General features: G+C 39.4%; 2 protein-coding genes across 6 annotated transcripts; one reads left to right on the plus strand and one right to left on the minus strand.

Annotated features, from left to right (window-relative positions):
• Positions 1–532: 532 nt before the first annotated feature.
• Positions 533–10000, minus strand: LOC129724296 (transcription factor GAGA). 4 transcript variants are annotated; one of them, XM_055679046.1, is made up of 7 exons: positions 9615–10000; positions 8349–8794; positions 6038–6322; positions 4396–4771; positions 4173–4322; positions 3797–4104; positions 533–3566 (listed from the first exon to the last, which is right to left on the minus strand). In XM_055679046.1, the coding sequence occupies exons 2-7, from the start codon at positions 8538–8540 to the stop codon at positions 3414–3416; spliced, it is 1464 nt and encodes a 487-aa protein (XP_055535021.1). In that variant the 5' UTR covers positions 8541–8794; positions 9615–10000; the 3' UTR covers positions 533–3413. The 4 variants fall into 4 exon arrangements, with proteins under 4 accessions (XP_055535021.1, XP_055535020.1, XP_055535018.1 ...); XM_055679045.1 differs by having other exon boundaries at positions 9589–10000; XM_055679043.1 differs by having other exon boundaries at positions 8349–8722; positions 9126–10000.
• Positions 9919–17332, plus strand: LOC129724297 (ubiquitin-like-conjugating enzyme ATG3). 2 transcript variants are annotated; one of them, XM_055679048.1, is made up of 6 exons: positions 9919–10417; positions 15726–15813; positions 15881–16016; positions 16083–16411; positions 16469–16746; positions 16805–17332. In XM_055679048.1, the coding sequence occupies exons 2-6, from the start codon at positions 15742–15744 to the stop codon at positions 16962–16964; spliced, it is 975 nt and encodes a 324-aa protein (XP_055535023.1). In that variant the 5' UTR covers positions 9919–10417; positions 15726–15741; the 3' UTR covers positions 16965–17332. The 2 variants fall into 2 exon arrangements, with proteins under 2 accessions (XP_055535023.1, XP_055535022.1); XM_055679047.1 differs by lacking the exon at positions 9919–10417 and adding an exon at positions 15392–15664.
• The last annotated feature ends 93 nt before the right edge of the window (positions 17333–17425 follow it).

Below are 17425 nucleotides of genomic sequence, written 5' to 3' on the forward strand. Positions count from 1 at the left end.
TGAGAAATCTCTTGATAATGAACTGTTTTATTGGCAGGATTTTCGTTCCATTATAATCTGGTGTACGCTCCTTGATAAACAAAGTCACCGAACCAAGCAAAAGCAAGACACTCCACAGTTTGCCAAATGTGCAATTTGGTGGATTTTTTGAACACACAGATTTCAATTTTTTGATTCCACTTAAAAAAACGAATAAAACACGACGTGCGGTGTCAAATTTTATTGATGACAACCCAGTTGCCAGTGTTGTTATACTATACATTATCACATTACGCTAAAGTTTTGAAATAGCGAATACTTTTGTTCGATAAAAAAGTTTCTAATTCGAAATTGAAAAAGATTTTTAGATTTTAAAATTTTTCTGCGTGACAATTGTTTCGATCTCTTCGAGTTCAATGGTAAAATCTGTTTTGCACCAAAGTAGTATTTTCGGGTATCTACGTTTTAAATCGCTGCAATTGACTGGTAGGTACTAAACTGTAGTATGACATATTTCTTTCCATCCTATTTTGCGCGTGCACTAAATTGGCAATAATTTTACATGGGTTTTCACTTTATTTGTCTCTGTATGTACACACATCTAAATTTAGATATTCTTTGCCTCTCGATTCTTGAAGCGAGTTACCACTTGGTGTAAGTTTTATGGTGTCGAATTCTAACGTTTTCGTCCAACCGCTTACGCAAAGTTCTGGCGAAGGTTCGCATTCGCAACCCAGTCGTGCGGAGGACTTCTTACTTTGCAGCTGCGGAAAGTACTGCGCTATCATGGTTGATTTATATCTGAATAGTTTAAGTTATATCCATATTTTGTTTACAGCAAATTGATAATAATTTACGAACTATTAATTAAAATGTGAGATGCACAGTTCTAAAGTCCTACCTATACACATGTGGGAGCGCATCCGGTTTTCAATGGGTAATTTACTTTCCTTCTCTACGATGAAGCCAGATGATGAAACTTGATACAACTTAACAAATATATGTGATACACGTTTTGTTTTATCGTGAAAATGGCTGCTTAAGGGTGTTGAATAAATCTACCTGATATAGTAGCAAAAGTGTGAGTGAGGCGTTTATGTCGGATTTGGGGAACAATACAATAGTAGGAAAGTGGGTAAATGTTCGCTAAATCTGTTTCTCGGACGATCTCGTCGTAAATGCACACCATTGTGTCGAGAACTAAGAAAAGTACTAATTACTACTAACACACACGTTAACATGTTACAGTTAGTTATAAAGTTGATTCGTTTAAATACACAACTACGACATCTTGTTTGTTGTTTTGCTTTACTATTTTGTTTTGCGTCTTTTGTCGACAGGTAGCTCAAATGTACGAAAAAAAAGATTCTTCTCAATTGTTACGTTCTGTATGGGTTCTGTTGTACTTTTGTTCAAATTTCGGATCCGAAATGGTATTTTTGTGTGTTCATATCCACTCGCTAACTGTTTGCACTTAAGATTAATTATTACACGTTCATGTTTTTTGTTTGCTCCAGCAAGCAATTCCCATTGCACGCTCTTCGTAAAAAGTAGAGCTTTACGGTATTTTCTTCACTTCAACGTCTGCTTGTTTAGTGGGAGGAATAAATCTGTTTGGGTCACTTATTATACTAGGGTGAGTTTGTTAAAAAAGAAAAAAAAGCCTAACAGCTAGATATTTCTATTTTATGTGTTAAAATTTTATAGTTACGGTCATTTTCACTTCTTTTTTTTTCAATTAGTTTCACTTATAAACTATTAAGACGCAATCACAACACACACGCAGTTCTAATTTATTTTGAAACTGATATTTGTTTTATTTTATGTATCTCGTGTTTCGTCGTGAAAACAGGATCAGCTAGCAACATCTTCAAGTTCTAGATACATGCAGAGGGTAGATAAATGCCAAAATATACACAATCTTCGACATAAGGTTGTGAAGAACATTGTTTTAAATTGGGTGTAAAATTAAGAGGATTCAATTAAACTTTGAAGACATCGGCTACAGGTGGGCAAGGAATTGTGTGTCGAAAAAGTATATACTTCCACTTTTCTACTTTGTTTGGAAATTGCACTTGATAGACCAGAAAAAACTGTAATTAATTTTCCAAATTTACGTCGACTCTAATTACCAATTGCAATTATTGCCAGTGATTTTGCTTGAAAAAAATTAAAAAAAGGAAGCATGTACAATAATTTATTAAACTATTTCATTCATAGACATTTCATGTTTGGAATTGGTCGGTGAAATTGTTCTCTGAAAGTTCTCTCAATTATTTGTAAAAGTACACCGATGTACTGCAGTAAATTAAAAGTCGAGAGATGAGAAAAATGTGACAGCGTGATACAATCAACCTAATAGGTAAAATCTCAAATGTTGTAGCATGTTTACCTCTATCATTGAAAATGAATTATTCGTCTTTACAAAATTGCTAGCAGCGAGAATTTCATATCATTTTGATTCGTATGTGTGTAAGATGATGCTCGGAGTGCCTGATCTTCGTTTGTTTTTGTTTAATGTTATCAATATTTATAATTATTACTTCTTGTCCAATAAGCAGTAGCTATGTACAAAGCGATAAAATTTATATGTACGAAATATGAATCATTCTCATTACTCTTCTTTCTTTAAATAATCATAATAGTGCAAACCTAACTTTAGTAGTGTGAAATTGAACAACTTTAATCCTTCGGCGATTCGCTAAAATTTTACTAAAACAAGATCCACTCATCCTTAACAATCATTTCGTTTTGTTTGATGTTGCTCTGTGACTGAGTGATATAATATTTGTTCGTAAACAAACACCGCTCCGCACAGAACTAAATCGATATATAAATAATAATCTTTCGTTCACTATTTCACAATTTAACACAAAAGATTTTCACTTTTGTAAAAAAATAAAAACGCACGATTCGAGAACCGTTGTCTCTCTACTGCTGCTTTTTTGTATGGAGAACTTACCAAATTAGAGAATAAAAAAGTGCTTGTAGGACGATGCCAAATCACCGTCGGCGGGGTTGCTGCTTCCTCTAGTATTAGTGCTGTTTCGGTTAATCGTATTACGATTATTGTTGACGGTAACGCTACCGCCAGATGCCGCTGCTACTACTCCACCGGCAGTAGTGACGGTAACAATGGTGGTTTCTCCTGTTTGCGTTCCGACCTGATGGCGCTGCTGCCCATCAACTCTGTTCTCATCGTTCTCATCATCGTTAGTGGTATCGATAATCACCCCGCCGGTGGAATCAACGATCCCCCCGGTTCCGGCCCCGCCGGGCTCCATTACAACCTCCTCTTCGTCTTCTACCACGATACCCTCGCCAGTCTCCTCCTCGATTTCCACGTCCACGCCACTATCGATGATGCAATCGTAATCGACTCCCTCAACTATTTCGTACACGTCGCCCCCGTTGTCGACGTCATCGTCATCGTTCTAAGTCAAACGATTCGGCTGATCCGGTCGACGTTCCTCTATCGTGTAGACGGTATTGCCAACGCGGAACAGCTCGGTATGCGGGCGCAATGTGGGCTCGTGCGTAGCGATGATTCCTGCTTCAATCGATTCACCGGTGCGGATAAGAGTTGCCTGGCGAAGAGAAAACGATTTGTCAACACACCAACTTTAAAGCTCGTAATAAGTATTATAAACACCAAAATCTGCAACTTATGATAATTTCAAATTATCTAGCCAACAAGTGAATTAGTTTCGCCGTATTGTTGCAAATATATTGCTAACACAACAATAAAGGACGTCTGATTTTCCAAATGAAGTAATTACCCATACCAATGCTTCAAATCTCTACGAAAAGTACTAACCTGATTCAAGTTTCCGATTGCCAGCTGGTGTCCATCCAACGTCTGTACCTGAGCAATTGAAAGCGAAGTGGTTCCATCGGCGTTCTCATGTTGCGTAACCACATGCTGCTGTCCGTTTGCCGCTGCCTGTTCGAGCTGTTGTGCCTGTGCCTGGGAAACCGTAACCGATATCGTTCCTGCCGTTTCGATGGCTGTCTGTTGTTGAGCTTGCTGTTGGGCGTGTGCCTGTTGCTGCTGCTGATCAACCGAGGTGTTTCCTGCTCCGTTGCCGTTTGTGCCGCTAGTGTTTGCCTGTCCGTTTGCATTGCCTGAAAACAATGGTTTCATGCATAAGATGACTTGCATCGTCAAGACACAACTGGTTGTACTAAAATACCTTTGTTCTTCTTGACGCGTTCTTTCTTTACTCCAGGTTTCTTGAAATGCCTCAACTCCAAATGACGACGCAAGTTGCGAGATTGACGAATTACTGCTTGGCAAATGGGACAAGTGGCTGGTTGTTCCGACTGCGATTTGTTCTTTATCTCTGTTTTGATAGAAATGTAGGAAAATTATTAAGCTTATCCCGATTGCATTTTTTTCGGAAATGCAGAACTCACTGATGATCCCGTCCTTTGATTCCATAACCGAGGCGCCGTCAGCAGTAGCTTCCTTCTTTATATCCTTCACAACGTTGGCCGCTTCTTCTGCACTGTTTACGATGATAGTTTGGATGGTTCCTTCCTCATCAGTTTTCAAGACCTTAGCAGCGTTAGTTCCTCCAGCCGTGACGGTAGCCGTTGCCTGTACTCCGGTAACATTCTGTCCACCCGATTGGGATGGTTTCTTCGTGCGTTGCTTGCGCTTGCGGGTGGGCAAAAACTGACTGATGACATCCTTAGTAACTTCATCGCTCATTTGTTCCGGGGTGATTGTTTCGATAACTTGAGCCTGAACAGTCTGGGTGGGAGTCAGTGTAGTGATGAGATCTTCCGTCTGTGTAGGGGAGATGAATGATGATGAATAAAGCGGATATGAAAATTGTATTATTTAGATGGAATAGTGCTAAACTTTCATTCTCTGCTTCTGACGTTTGAGAGAGAAATTCGAAGTAGATTAGAATAATTAAGAATACTTTTGCTGGTATAAAATATTTTAAAATTTCTTTTTATAATTTCTTCTATGTCGTAGAAAGCGAATTTTCTTAACGATGATTTTTTTAAAGGTACAATTCAGGCAAAACAGCAGCTTCCAGAATCAATATAATCTGTTATACAGATAAGCGTCGAGGTGCGGAAAAATATGTGAGTAAGCGAATTGAAACAGAACCCAGCATAAAAAGTGAATTCATTCTGGTCATTTTGGAACATGATTCACTAACGTTCTGCGTTTTACGCATTTCTCAACGATTGATTGATAAGCTCTGGCGAATCGTGTCTGATAACATGGAAGCACAATTATACTACTACAACCGCGTAGGATACCAGCCGCATCTTTGCAGAAAAATTCGTTCGATTTCAAGCATATTTTAAAATTTCGACGGCTTTGTGGTATAACTACATTGTGTCGGATTGAGTTGCATATCCGCATAGGATCTTTTATACGTTTTCTATCGAAAACAACCTCTTGCTTTGCCACAGTTCCACTGGACTATATATTATTATACGTAGGTGGGTTTTTTTACCTGTGTAACTAAGTGCAAGCAAACAATATACACTAAGGTCGCTTTTTACGCGGTTTTTCTAGGCGGTTTTTTTTTTACGCGGATTCCGGAGTTTACGCGGATTCCGGAGTTTACGCGGTATTTTTTTTTTTTTTTTTGCAAGGATTTCGGTTCCTCTTCACTCGGATTGCAGAATTAACGCTGGTTTTTTACGCGGATTCCGGAATTTACGCGGTTTTTTTACGCGGATTCCGGAATTTACGCGGTTTTTTTTTACGTGGCATGTATCCCCCGCGTAAAAAGAGACTTTAGTGTAACTTCTTGATGTGGTTTCACAAAATAATTATTCTATCATCTAGAGAAAAAAATCCTTACACTTTAAATAATTGGAATTTATTCTTAAAAAAACTGGATAGGTGAGTCAGGTAAAATCCTTTGAATAACTCGTTCATCATTCGTTGTAAGTTAGAGAGGTTTCAAACATCTATTAAACGTATTTAGTTATGTAAATTTATGTTTTATCAATCTTACTGGTAAGAAGGTCAAAAGCGTTGAATGTACTGCTAGTGTAATGCATCTTTAAATTTAAAGTTACTTACGCAAACGTTGTTTCCGACGTCGATGACTGCCTTAACGGCGTGATTTTGCGGTACCAGTGTCGGATGTAACTGGATCGATGTGGTGTACGTTGTGTTGTCATCTTTGTGTGACACGGTTTGCGGTGCCAGCCCCTGGATGTTTAGACAGTGCGCCGCTTGCAGCAGCGAGGGTAGTTGCGAGTGGTCAACACTCACCTCCCCGCGGTAGACGAACTCGAGCAGCGCTTCCAGATCGTTGGCATTGACACCGGCCAACATAACAACTGGATGCTTGCATGGTGTGTTCTATTCCATCCATCCAAATTGAAGAACGACGAGATAGCCATCATAAGTATGAAAGAGAAAGAACGAAAACAGAGAATTAAAAAAAAGAATACACATTATATTGATTACACAAAAAATACCACCCCCACACGTGTTGTTCCGACCCAGCTTCTATGGTAAGAGCACACTTCATAGTTCCCTCATTTGAGTTAAATCTCATTCCTGCACTGACAGAAGCAATGCAAAAATCAAAACATACAGAGCGCAGCAGAAGACAGCTTCTTCCATGCTCACTAATCTCGCTCGCACTTCTCCCCGACTCTCCGCGCTTGATCACCACTCAAAACTCATTCCATCCCTATCATTCTAAATTCTCTTGGGCTGCCTGATGATATGCGGTCGGTCCATAACAACAAAACGGGGTATCAACATTAACCATTGCCCCGCGCCCGAAGGCACGACAGGCACGAGATGTCGATGAGCACCGGAGCACCGAGGAGTAGAGTAACTTATGCCAGCGCAGGAAGCCATCGGAGCTGAACAGCCACTCTCCGGCAGTAAAAGCTATAAAATAAAGTGGACCACGGCATCATGTACTCTTCCATTCACCGTCATTCATTATTCTACACCATTCGCATTCACATTTGCCTTCCAATCCGACTGCCAGTCGATTTCAGTTTCTTCGTGCCGTTCGAAAACTCTGCATCGTCGTACGCAGTTGCGCTGCTAATGCTGGCGTTATACAAAATTGGACTGCTGGCTGCGCTACCATCAAGTTTAACAATTACTTTTACACACACTAACGTATGCAGCAGTTTACGGGAATCCAAACACTGCTGTGCAAGTGTTTCTGGCTGTGTTTATTATGTTAAACAAAAAAATAGTTTAATCCATACAAATAGTTAACATGTTGACTAACTAACTAAAAACTGGTTTTATAATTACCCATGGAAAGCGAATAAAAACCTTATCATTCGAAACGAGATTATTTAAAATTATTACTGACAAACTTTGTCATTCGATTGAAGTTCCGATCGGCAATTTCAAACGAAATTCTGATAAAGTCGTAAACGAAAATTAGGATGACTCACTCTTATTCACGCTTACGACCTATATACTCGGAATGTATGATCGATTTGAACGACCGCAAATTCTATTTTGGTAATTGTTTCATGTTTACCAAAATAGAATCTGCAATGCTCTTGAACCAAATTTTAATGAACAAAAACTTGATTCATTACGAAGAGCGTTCAACTGGCATTTATTTGATCGATTGATACGATCGAAGTTTACAGAGGAATCAATCCTGAAATTTGAACAGAACTTTTTTCCAAAAATTTCTTAAAATGGAAGGCATGAACCCAGAGAATTTTCGCCTTAGAAAATCTCTCAGGCTAGGATTGCATCTAAACAAGTGGATCACGCCAACCCACAACCATCGACATACATCTATGCAGACGTTGGGATTCGAACCCAGTCCACCAACGTGGTTGGTGGGGACGTTACCAACGATAAAATTGTGTTTGCCGCTTTTAAGCAACAGTGCTTTATCGCTTTTAGTTGCCTTTGAAAGGTTCTAATGTTAGCAAAAAATTTAAAGTTGTGGAAATCATATTTTGTATCATTTCTTATACGGAAATAATTAAATTTATATATGTGACCTAAACTAAAGGTATACCTATTGTAAAGAATTCTGCAGTTAGGCTGATGAGATCTTACTGAATAATTTTTTTTTTTTTTTTAGTTTTAAACAGTATCTAGTATGTTTTCTAGTCATGTCAGACAACCAATTCACCCATCAGGAGCCACAAAATATGACGAATGAACGATCTGAACCAGTATCTATTCGAAATTCAAAGAAATGTGAGCTGTAGTGTAATATGCCGAACCAAGTTACAAAGCCAACACGAACGGTCTGTTTCATTCCGCTTGTACGTAAATCTTGCTGACGGCAACGCTAGAAGTAAGTTTTACACCTCCTTTTAAACATTTCTGCTCTTCGGTGGTAGTTGGATAAATATAGTATGGAAGCATGTTGTGTACATACCTTTAGTAAATCCAGTAGAAACGGGCTGGCAGCACACAGCACGATTTTATGCGCTGGGAAGCTCCGACCACCAGCGGCTAATGTGACGTCCACGAGATCCCCATGGCATCGAAGCAATTGTACAGCGGATACTAACGACGTCCCGTAATCACCCCACGTTAGTGAGTAGAGAGAGTTTATCGGAAGTGACATTTTCGAAGTTTTTTACCCCTTCTACCGTATCACTAGATTCTCTGTTGTCTTTTTGTTCTATTCAGTAATCACTGGATTTTCCTTCAACTATCGGTTGGGCCTTTATCCACCTTACACACACCCGCCGTATTCGGTGTGTAGTTTCACTTGAATTAAAATATTCTCCGCTTCTATATTGTTTGCTGTAATATTATATTCACTGCTTAGTCGTTTGGTTTCTACCGAAAAATGCTGCTGATCAGTGTTGCCCAACGCTGTAGAATATATAAAATTTAATCAAATGCCTATTCAATATGTTGAGTTTTCTGTATGCGCAAATTTATCTTTGTTTAGACTTCAAATCCCGGATTTTTAGAAGAATAGTTAACTTTTTGGCCTTGATTTCATTTCATTAATGATATTATGCCGACGGAGAAATCTATAGATTGAATATGTTGAATTAAAAGCCAAACAAAATTACTGTTAGATAAAGCTCATCAAATTGCTGGATATTTTTTGTGTATCAACTTCTTTGTCTTATCAAAAAGCACCAAGGTGACAAGAAAAGCAATCATGGCAACACTGAACGCTGCAAACCGCGCTCACCTCTTGTTTCTTCTCTGCTTCCCTTGCGTCTCGTGCACAGAGAATCTCTATACGACCGTCGTTTCTGCTCGCACAACCACTACGATACTCACGCCTCTCACTCTTGCTCGAAGGAAAAAATTTTTATGAAAATTTTAAGCGTTTTTTCGCTACCTAATCACGAAACCACGAATCCAACAAACATCCAAGCAGGTTTATTTGCACTCTTTGCGGATTCCTTGTTCTGCTCCAGGGGTCTCCGGGAGCAAATGACTTCGAAAATGAGCTAACTCTTGGAAGCTCTTTTTACTCTGCGACACGGAGCACTTTTTCTGTTTCTTTTTTTACACTTTCCCAAGATGTCTCTCCACAACGACGGCCGTCAGCAAAAGAGGGCCACAGCAGCAAAGTCTAATGGAGTTTGAAGGAGGAATTACTTCCTCACTTTTACCCTCTAAAATATATCGAAAATTGGAAAAATCACCGGAAAATTCCACTTCGCACTATTACCAATCAATTACGGGCCCAGTTTCCGCCGAAACTTGCGGATTAGGGAGGGTTTTCAACAAATTTGTATCCGAAAAATGACCGATTTTCACTTTTTCTCCGAGAAGCGTACCGCCAACAAACAACACTCGAAATCGACTCGCGTTTGCTCGCGCGGACGGCGACAAATTGTTTTCTCTTTCCAGGTTTTTTTTTGGTGAAACACACACGGGATCAAAGAGCCCTTCACTGCTGCTGATCTTTCGACTCAGCTATGCTCTTGCGCTGAATTTTATGCTCAGGAGTTGGCTGCTGCCTAGTCTGTAGCTGCGATGGCCGAAACAAAACGCGAAGAGCGCTATTTCGAGAAAGCTGCCTTCCTTCCTCAAAAACCGTAATAATGGCGACGAAGAGCGCTTGCGAGAAAAAATCGATTTCAGTGCGAGAGGGAGAGAGCGCTATCAAGGCGACGTGTGTGATGTGTGCGCTTTGTGGTTTTCGGGGTTTTTGGTGCTTCATAAGCAGTAGAGAGCCTGCGTGGAAAAAATGTTAGTGCTAGTGCTTCGGGTGCTTCGGCTAGCAAGTAGAGAGAGAGAGAGAAATGAAAATCAAGACGAGTTGTCATACTGGTCGTATTTGTCGCTAGCGGTAGAGTATGAAATTACATAAAACAGCATAAGACAAAAGATGATAGAAGGTTTCATTGCTGTGGATAGAAAGAGAAAAATACTGTTGTCGTGTGGGTGAAGAGAGGGTTGCCAGCAGTGTAGTTGACCATAAATCGAATGAAAGATGATTCCTATCTGACCAGAGAACGTATGGAGGAGGTATGTTAATTTGCCATTTTGCAAAAGCTCGTTTATTCAAATATGTAATCATAAGGGCATCATTAACAGTGCGCTTCTATACCCCATTTGGTAGCGCTCTATCATCACTTCATACCGTACCAGTCGTTACTCAACGCGCTAGAGAAATAGTAGCCGGCAGAGATGCCAGACTTCTTTTTGGCAAGTCTGTATAATCCATAAAAATGTCTGTATAAGTCTGTATACCGCTGCGAAAAAAAGTTTCCGATACATTGATACCTAATTATTTGTCGACCTGTCAGATTGTTTTGTTTTATTGCTTGTTTTGATTGTTCTTTTTCGAGTCTACCATAGTTGGTCGATTAATCGATAACTAATTTATCTTTTAAATCTAAGTAACACATAGAAGTGAGAGTCTTTCCCGTGATAAAAATCGTCGTTCGTCGTAATGTAGCTAAACTGATACATGATGGCAGAAGTCTTGCGGTTATAAAAATAGTACCTTTAAGGTTTGGGACATTTTAAGCAATTCTTCAACGTTGGATATTGCTCCGAATAGAACAAACGGTCTTTTCACCAATATAACCTGCATGGCAATCGATCGATACAATCAGCTGTTTGTTACTGGGGGCGAAACAGGCAGATTAGTGCCCACGGGGCCGATAAAAACCCCGATAGCCTGACTCGATTCCCGTTGTCATGATTTCACTCTCAAAAACGCAAGAATAATATGTTCAGCAAAGTGTTCAGTTCCTAGTTCACTTTTTCCAGCAACGGCTACAGTGACTTTTGGTTTTTGTGTTCGTTTTTTTGTGTATACTGGTAACACCATTATGTAGAATATCAGATATCTGTGTAATATCTGTATTATACTAAATGTCTGTATAAAATCTGTAGGCTTATGCGTGTCTGTATCGCAACACAGAAAGTCTGTATAATACAGATTTGTCTGTATATCTGGCATCTCTGGTAGCCGGGCCTCCAGGAAGCATCGCGCTCTCAAATTTGGCAGCCCGGTAACAGCGCTGCTAAAGGTTTATGCTGGATGAAACGTCAAACAGAGATGATAGCAACGACCGGTGTGAAAACGGGTGAGTGCGTAAAATAGCCGCGCTGTACATAGTCGCCATAACAACTTAAATAGTAGCGCACTATTAAGGATGCCCTAAGGAACCATACAAGATTGATGTCACGCAAAATTTGAAAAAAAATCCCCCCCTCCCCCTTGTCACAAATTGTCACAATTTACTTGACCCCCTCCCTCAATTACGTCACGTTTTTTTACCGCCTCCCCCTTCTTTGGTTCTAATGGACTAAAAATTGAAAAATTTGTTTGATTTGACAAATTAGAACGATTTTATTGTAAGAAAAACTGAAAGAAAAAGAAGATCATAACAAATAGCTAGAAAAGGTGTATAATCCTAGGGGCTAGACACCTTTATTTTTATGAAGAATATTTCGATAATATTACTTGATATCGGTAAATATATTTTGATATTTATAGTTTATCTGTCAATTGACAACCCTCCAACGATAATATAACGTCAAGGAGCTATGATTCAAATAGTTTCAATAGTGTCTTGCCCCAAGGTTTAATCCTTAGTCCAAGTATTTTGTTGATGTAGTCGCATTTATACGCATAAAAAGCCGAGGCAGTAATTGCAGCATCATTGCTCATTTCTGAAATACCATCCATGTTTAGTTCCTCTTCTTCAATCAACTCGCAATCCAAAACTTTTCCACATGTTACAACAGCCAAGCATTCCTATTCGCGTTTTGTCACAATTTTTGTACGATTGAGAGAGACTAAAAAGTGAATGAGATTTCGTTGTCGCGACTCGCGGTAAAATAGAACTAACGGATATTATTCTCTTTAAACGTAAAAAAATTGTCATTTATTTTATCTCAAGCAAAAAAGGGATCGTAGAACTATGAATAAATGATGCAAGTACATGATAAACAGTTCAGCCTTGAACTCTTTTGTATCTTTTTCATTTTTATTTTTAGTTAAAATGTGATGTCACACTCAAGCTAACCCCCTCTCCCCCATATGTCACAAAATGTCACAATAGTCGAAACCTCCTTCCCCCATGAATGCGTGACATCATTAATGGATGGTTACTAAAGCAACTTTAGATGCCCTTTTTTCTTCTTTGAAGTAGTTTGTATTCAAAAAATGATAGCACTGTCATTTTTTTATAAGGATTAATTTCACTATAATATCTTGAAAATGTTTATTATTTAAAAAAAACTAGGGATCTATTTGAAAATTTGAAGACATGTGCATCGTTTTACAAAAATATGGTTTTGCGTAAGCAAACCGAATGGAAATTTGTATTTATTATGTTGCCGAAGAGCAAACATTCAAGTTTTTGTGAAAATAAGTTCAAGATTTATGCTGCTGCAAAAGTTCCAGATAATGGATGCAGTAGCATAATTATTCAACCTTCCCAGCTGGTCTCGCGGTACGATGCTGGCCTAACAAGCCAGTCGTCGTAGGTTCGAGTCTTGACGCGGGAGAGACTGTTTGTGTCAGTAGGATCGTAGCGCTAGCCCCGCGATTGTCCTGTACACTGGATTCTCTTTTTACGTGATTGTTACGTGCGCGCAAAAAAAGAATCGCGTAAAAAAAATCGCGTAATTTCGAACAAATCGCGTAATTTGGAGCAAATCGCGTAAAAAAAGATCGCGTCATTACAAAACCTTTCGCTATGTGGTAAGTGTGTGTGTCTATGTATGTGTATGTTTGTATGTGTGTGTGTTACATATTGGCGTAATTTCGAGAAAATCGCGTAAAATAAAATCACGTGAAAAAAAGTCGCGTAAAAACAGAATTCAGTGTACACTTAACGGTTGGCTGCGAAGTCTGTGTATAGATCATTGCACGATGACGTCACAAAACAAAAAGAATAAAGGGATTTGACAGATGTCGCGGGTTTGTTTACATAGTAAAATTTTAGGCTCGAATAAAAATGCGGGAGTGTCTTGTTAAAAATTGCGTTTCCAAGAAGAAACCAAAAGATCACAGTAACTAATTCGCATAGGCGGAGAGTTTTCCCATCTTTTTCGTACTTGTATCATTCATTTTCACTCCTTTCACATAAAAAGTGAATGGAACACATTGTAAACGAACCCGTGGGAAGTGTCAGAAAAGTGAGGTTATTTTTGGTGTGCAATGATCTATAGTAAACAGAAGGTCAATTTCCGAATCGGAATGTAGCACCAAGGCTTTGCTTTGCTTTAGTATAATTATTCGTGCATGAAAGAAATAACGCACTTTTACACACTTTTTCATACAAATATACTTATCGGTGAAATACGTTTTCTAAACATTAAGAAAGACGGAGCTATGATCTGATGGAAGACTTTGATTATAAGAAACTCGGCTGTTCTCCAGCAGATTCCCAGCAAACAATTTTGTTGTTTTACAGCTTAATAAGCTATTATTCAGTGGATTTCGGCTGAACTATAGCTTAACAAGCCGTTATCCAACAAAATTGTTTGTTGTGTTTTTTCCTAGATTCAATGACTAAGGCAGGTTGAATTATGGTTCATGCAGCAATACCAATTCTTCTCTTTTAGAAGAGCAGTTTTCCTCCTAGCTAGTTCTGAGGTACGATGCTAGTCTAACAAGCCAGTCGTCGTATATCCGAATCCCATGGATGTTATTGTCATGTATCGCTAGCCCCGTAATGCTCCCGTACAACTAACAGTTGGCTGCGTAGCCTGTGTCAAAGAAACAGAATGTCAAGTTCCACATCGAAACGTAATACCTGGGCTTTGCTTTCTCACATCCTAGCATAGTGAACAGATTGGTATGTTTTTATAAAACATCTGTGTTAAATGAATCATTGGCGGAAATTTTATTTTGGCATCGGAAAACTGCAATTTCTAAAATGTTGTTAAAATTAAAAAGTACCTACCAAGAGGACGGTGAAATTGACTTTGAAGTTTGTCGGTGCTTGAAATACGATGCTGACCTAAAAAGCCAGTCGTAAGCCTGTATTACACTCTTTGACCAAGCGTCAAATATTTGGTACTTTTTGACAGATAAAAATTTGGTCAAATATAATTGTTTGCCACTCTCCAACTTTTACATGGGTCAAACACGGGCAAACAACAACCATGATGTCAAATAAATTTGACCATTATGTCAGAAGGTCAAATATTTGACCATTAGACAAAGAGTGTACTACAGGCTGTAGTATGTTCGAGTCCAGGCTTTGAAGTGTTATAGTCTCTGTGGTTATAGTGTCAATGGTACGCTATTATTCAGTCGCCAGTAATGAGTTAAAATAAGAGTCACCTAAACCCTAAGAAATGCGATACGAATGAAATTTTGAAAAACATGAACTATATTGTGCCTAGCATCATACTGAAATTTTCAGCGCAGGACACAGCAGACAATAGACCATTTTACGAACTGACAGATGTCACTGATCCTGCTGATATTGCTTTTACTTTTACGTCAAAACTTCATTCATGAATGGAGTCTAGAAACCAGTGGCGTAGCGTGACCGGGTGACACCCGTGGCGTAAAATTTGGGTGTCACCTCTTTTCTCTTGGGTGTCACCCCCACCAGGTTACAGCGAAATTATTTTGTTATCAAAAATTGTGAGAGTTAGAAGATTCGTTTCCAATTGCACTAAATCTACTAATTTTTGAAAAATTGGTTGAGATTATACTCTTAGGAGCAAATTTATATAATTTTCGAGGGTGAGGGTTTCACCGCGACCTCCACCTACCTAATTGATATTTAATCTCACGGATATCACTCTGTTGAAGGTGTCACGTATGAAAATTTTCCTCATGAGTGTCACCCCCTAGAGGGTGACACCCGGGGCGGACCGCCCCCGCCGCCCCAACCACGCTACGCCAGTGCTAGAAACGTTTCGTAAAATGGTCTACTATTCTGGAACACAGCAGTTTGCGTTTCTGGCATCATTGCCTGATATGACATTGCTTGGGTCATAAAAAAACAAGAATAGAGCAAAAAAGGAGACGGTGAAACTGCTACCGTCATCGGCGCTATACTTTCCCTACTCTGCCGATTGGCTGGCTGATGTAGCTAAAGCACTGACGGTAGCGTTTGCTTGTTTGTTATTAAATTTTGTCAAATATTTCAGTGACGAAAAGTGTTATTTGCGTTCTTCACTGAAACCTCTCCTACATTTTTGCAGTTACGGAGAAGAAAGAGAAAGTGATAGTGTGTGCATTTGTGATACGTACTAGGATTTGTGTCGCCAGGCTTTTGTCACAAAGATTCGGTTGGCTAGCTAAATTAGACTTAATTCGTTCTCGGTATACATCTTTTTATTTCGTGTCCAGTTTACTTTGACCAGTCATGCAAAACGTGATAAATTCGGTTAAGGGAACGGCTCTGGGGGTAGCCGAATATTTGACTCCAGTACTGAAGGTTGGTTGAATGGTACTTGATGTAGTTATGGATTGAATATTGATTTTCTATATGTCTGCTATATTAGGAATCGAAATTTAGGGAGACCGGAGTGCTGACGCCGGAAGAATTTGTAGCCGCTGGTGACCATCTGACTCATCACTGTCCTACCTGGGCTTGGGCAGTTGGGGACGAAAGCAGAATAAAGCCCTATCTGCCAAAGAGTAATGATTGTTGCACGCAGTAAAACGTGATATTTACTATAAAAATTGTTGATGCACATTTTTTAGATAAACAGTTTCTCATCACGCGGAACGTACCCTGCTATAGGCGCTGCAAACAAATGGAATATGTGGGCGAGGAGACGTTGGTTGAGGAAAGTGACCAGGATGGGGGTTGGGTGGAAACACATCACTACAATCCGGATGAACCCTCCGGATCCGGTTTGGAGGAGAAGGTTTGCGAAATGACACTGGATGGTTCCAAAACGGATGATGACGTTGCTGTCGATATGGACGATCTAAAAAATCTGGAGGAAGATGAGGAAGACGATGAGGAAGGTGCAGCCATCGATATGGATGAATTTGAAGAAAGCGGTCTGCTGGATGAAGATGATCCGGTGAGTATGTGTATGGCTTAAGTTGTTTATTTACTATGAAACATTATCTAATCGCAGTCTAGAGCGACCGTGCCAGTGGAGAACGTGAAGAAAAAGTCTACCGAAACCGAGGGAGACTCGGTAGTGCACACAAGAACTTACGACTTGCACATCACCTACGACAAGTACTATCAGACGCCTCGTTTATGGGTGGTGGGCTACGATGAAAACCGTAAACCGTTAACAGTGGAGCAAATGTACGAAGATGTCAGCCAGGATCATGCTAAAAAGACCGTTACAATGGAAACGCACCCCCACCTACCAGGTCCGAACATGGCGTCCGTGCATCCTTGCAAGTGAGTGAAATTATCGATCAAATTTGAAACAGTGAATGTAATGATTGTTGTTTTTTAGGCATGCGGATATTATGAAGAAAATCATCCAAACTGTCGAAGAAGGTGGAGGTGAACTGGGGGTTCACATGTATCTCATCATATTTCTCAAGTTTGTTCAAACGGTCATTCCAACGATCGAGTATGATTTTACGCAAAACTTCAACATCACAAATAAGTAAAATACCGCTTTGCATGTACCGGCTCGCTACTCATGCTCTCGATAGTTGAGAAGAGAACAAAGAACAGCCAGCATTATCGTCGCCATACGAACGACGCTCAAATGCACATTACTATTATGATTCAACTAGCTTCTTGTGCGTCATTTTCCATTAGAAGCTTCAATAGTTGATGCCACTTTATAGTTTTTTTTCTTTCGATCGAAGCTTGTTGTGAGCTGCAAACACCATGATATTATATGAGAGGAAGTAAAAGATGTTAACAGGGCAATACAACGTTGGTATCGAATTGTACGAAGATGGTCGATGTGAAAATATTTTGAATACATGAAATTAATATATGATGAAATATATTTGAGTACATATTATAATTCGAACGTTGCAGTTTCTTGTAAGAAATTCTTTTTATTTCGAAATATTGCTTAAATTGCGATTTCACCAAACTCACAATTTCATCGAAATCT

The sequence above is a fragment of the Wyeomyia smithii genome, chromosome 2 (genome assembly GCF_029784165.1).
Source record: "Wyeomyia smithii strain HCP4-BCI-WySm-NY-G18 chromosome 2, ASM2978416v1, whole genome shotgun sequence".
Lineage (NCBI taxonomy): Eukaryota > Metazoa > Arthropoda > Insecta > Diptera > Culicidae > Wyeomyia > Wyeomyia smithii.

Excerpts from the sequence above, each read along its gene's own strand:
- LOC129724296 (XM_055679046.1), bottom strand. The coding sequence starts at position 8,540 with ATGTCACTTCCGATAAACTCTCTCTACTCACTAACGTGGGGTGATTAC. Across the intron at positions 4,772-6,037 it reads ACGTCGGAAACAACGTTTGC|ACGGAAGATCTCATCACTAC; the intron begins GTAAGTAACTTT and ends TCCCCTACACAG. Across the intron at positions 4,105-4,172 it reads ACGCGTCAAGAAGAACAAAG|GCAATGCAAACGGACAGGCA; the intron begins GTATTTTAGTAC and ends CATTGTTTTCAG.
- LOC129724297 (XM_055679048.1), top strand. The coding sequence starts at position 15,742 with ATGCAAAACGTGATAAATTCGGTTAAGGGAACGGCTCTGGGGGTAGCC. Across the intron at positions 16,017-16,082 it reads AAAGCCCTATCTGCCAAAGA|ATAAACAGTTTCTCATCACG; the intron begins GTAATGATTGTT and ends CACATTTTTTAG. Across the intron at positions 16,412-16,468 it reads TGCTGGATGAAGATGATCCG|TCTAGAGCGACCGTGCCAGT; the intron begins GTGAGTATGTGT and ends ATCTAATCGCAG.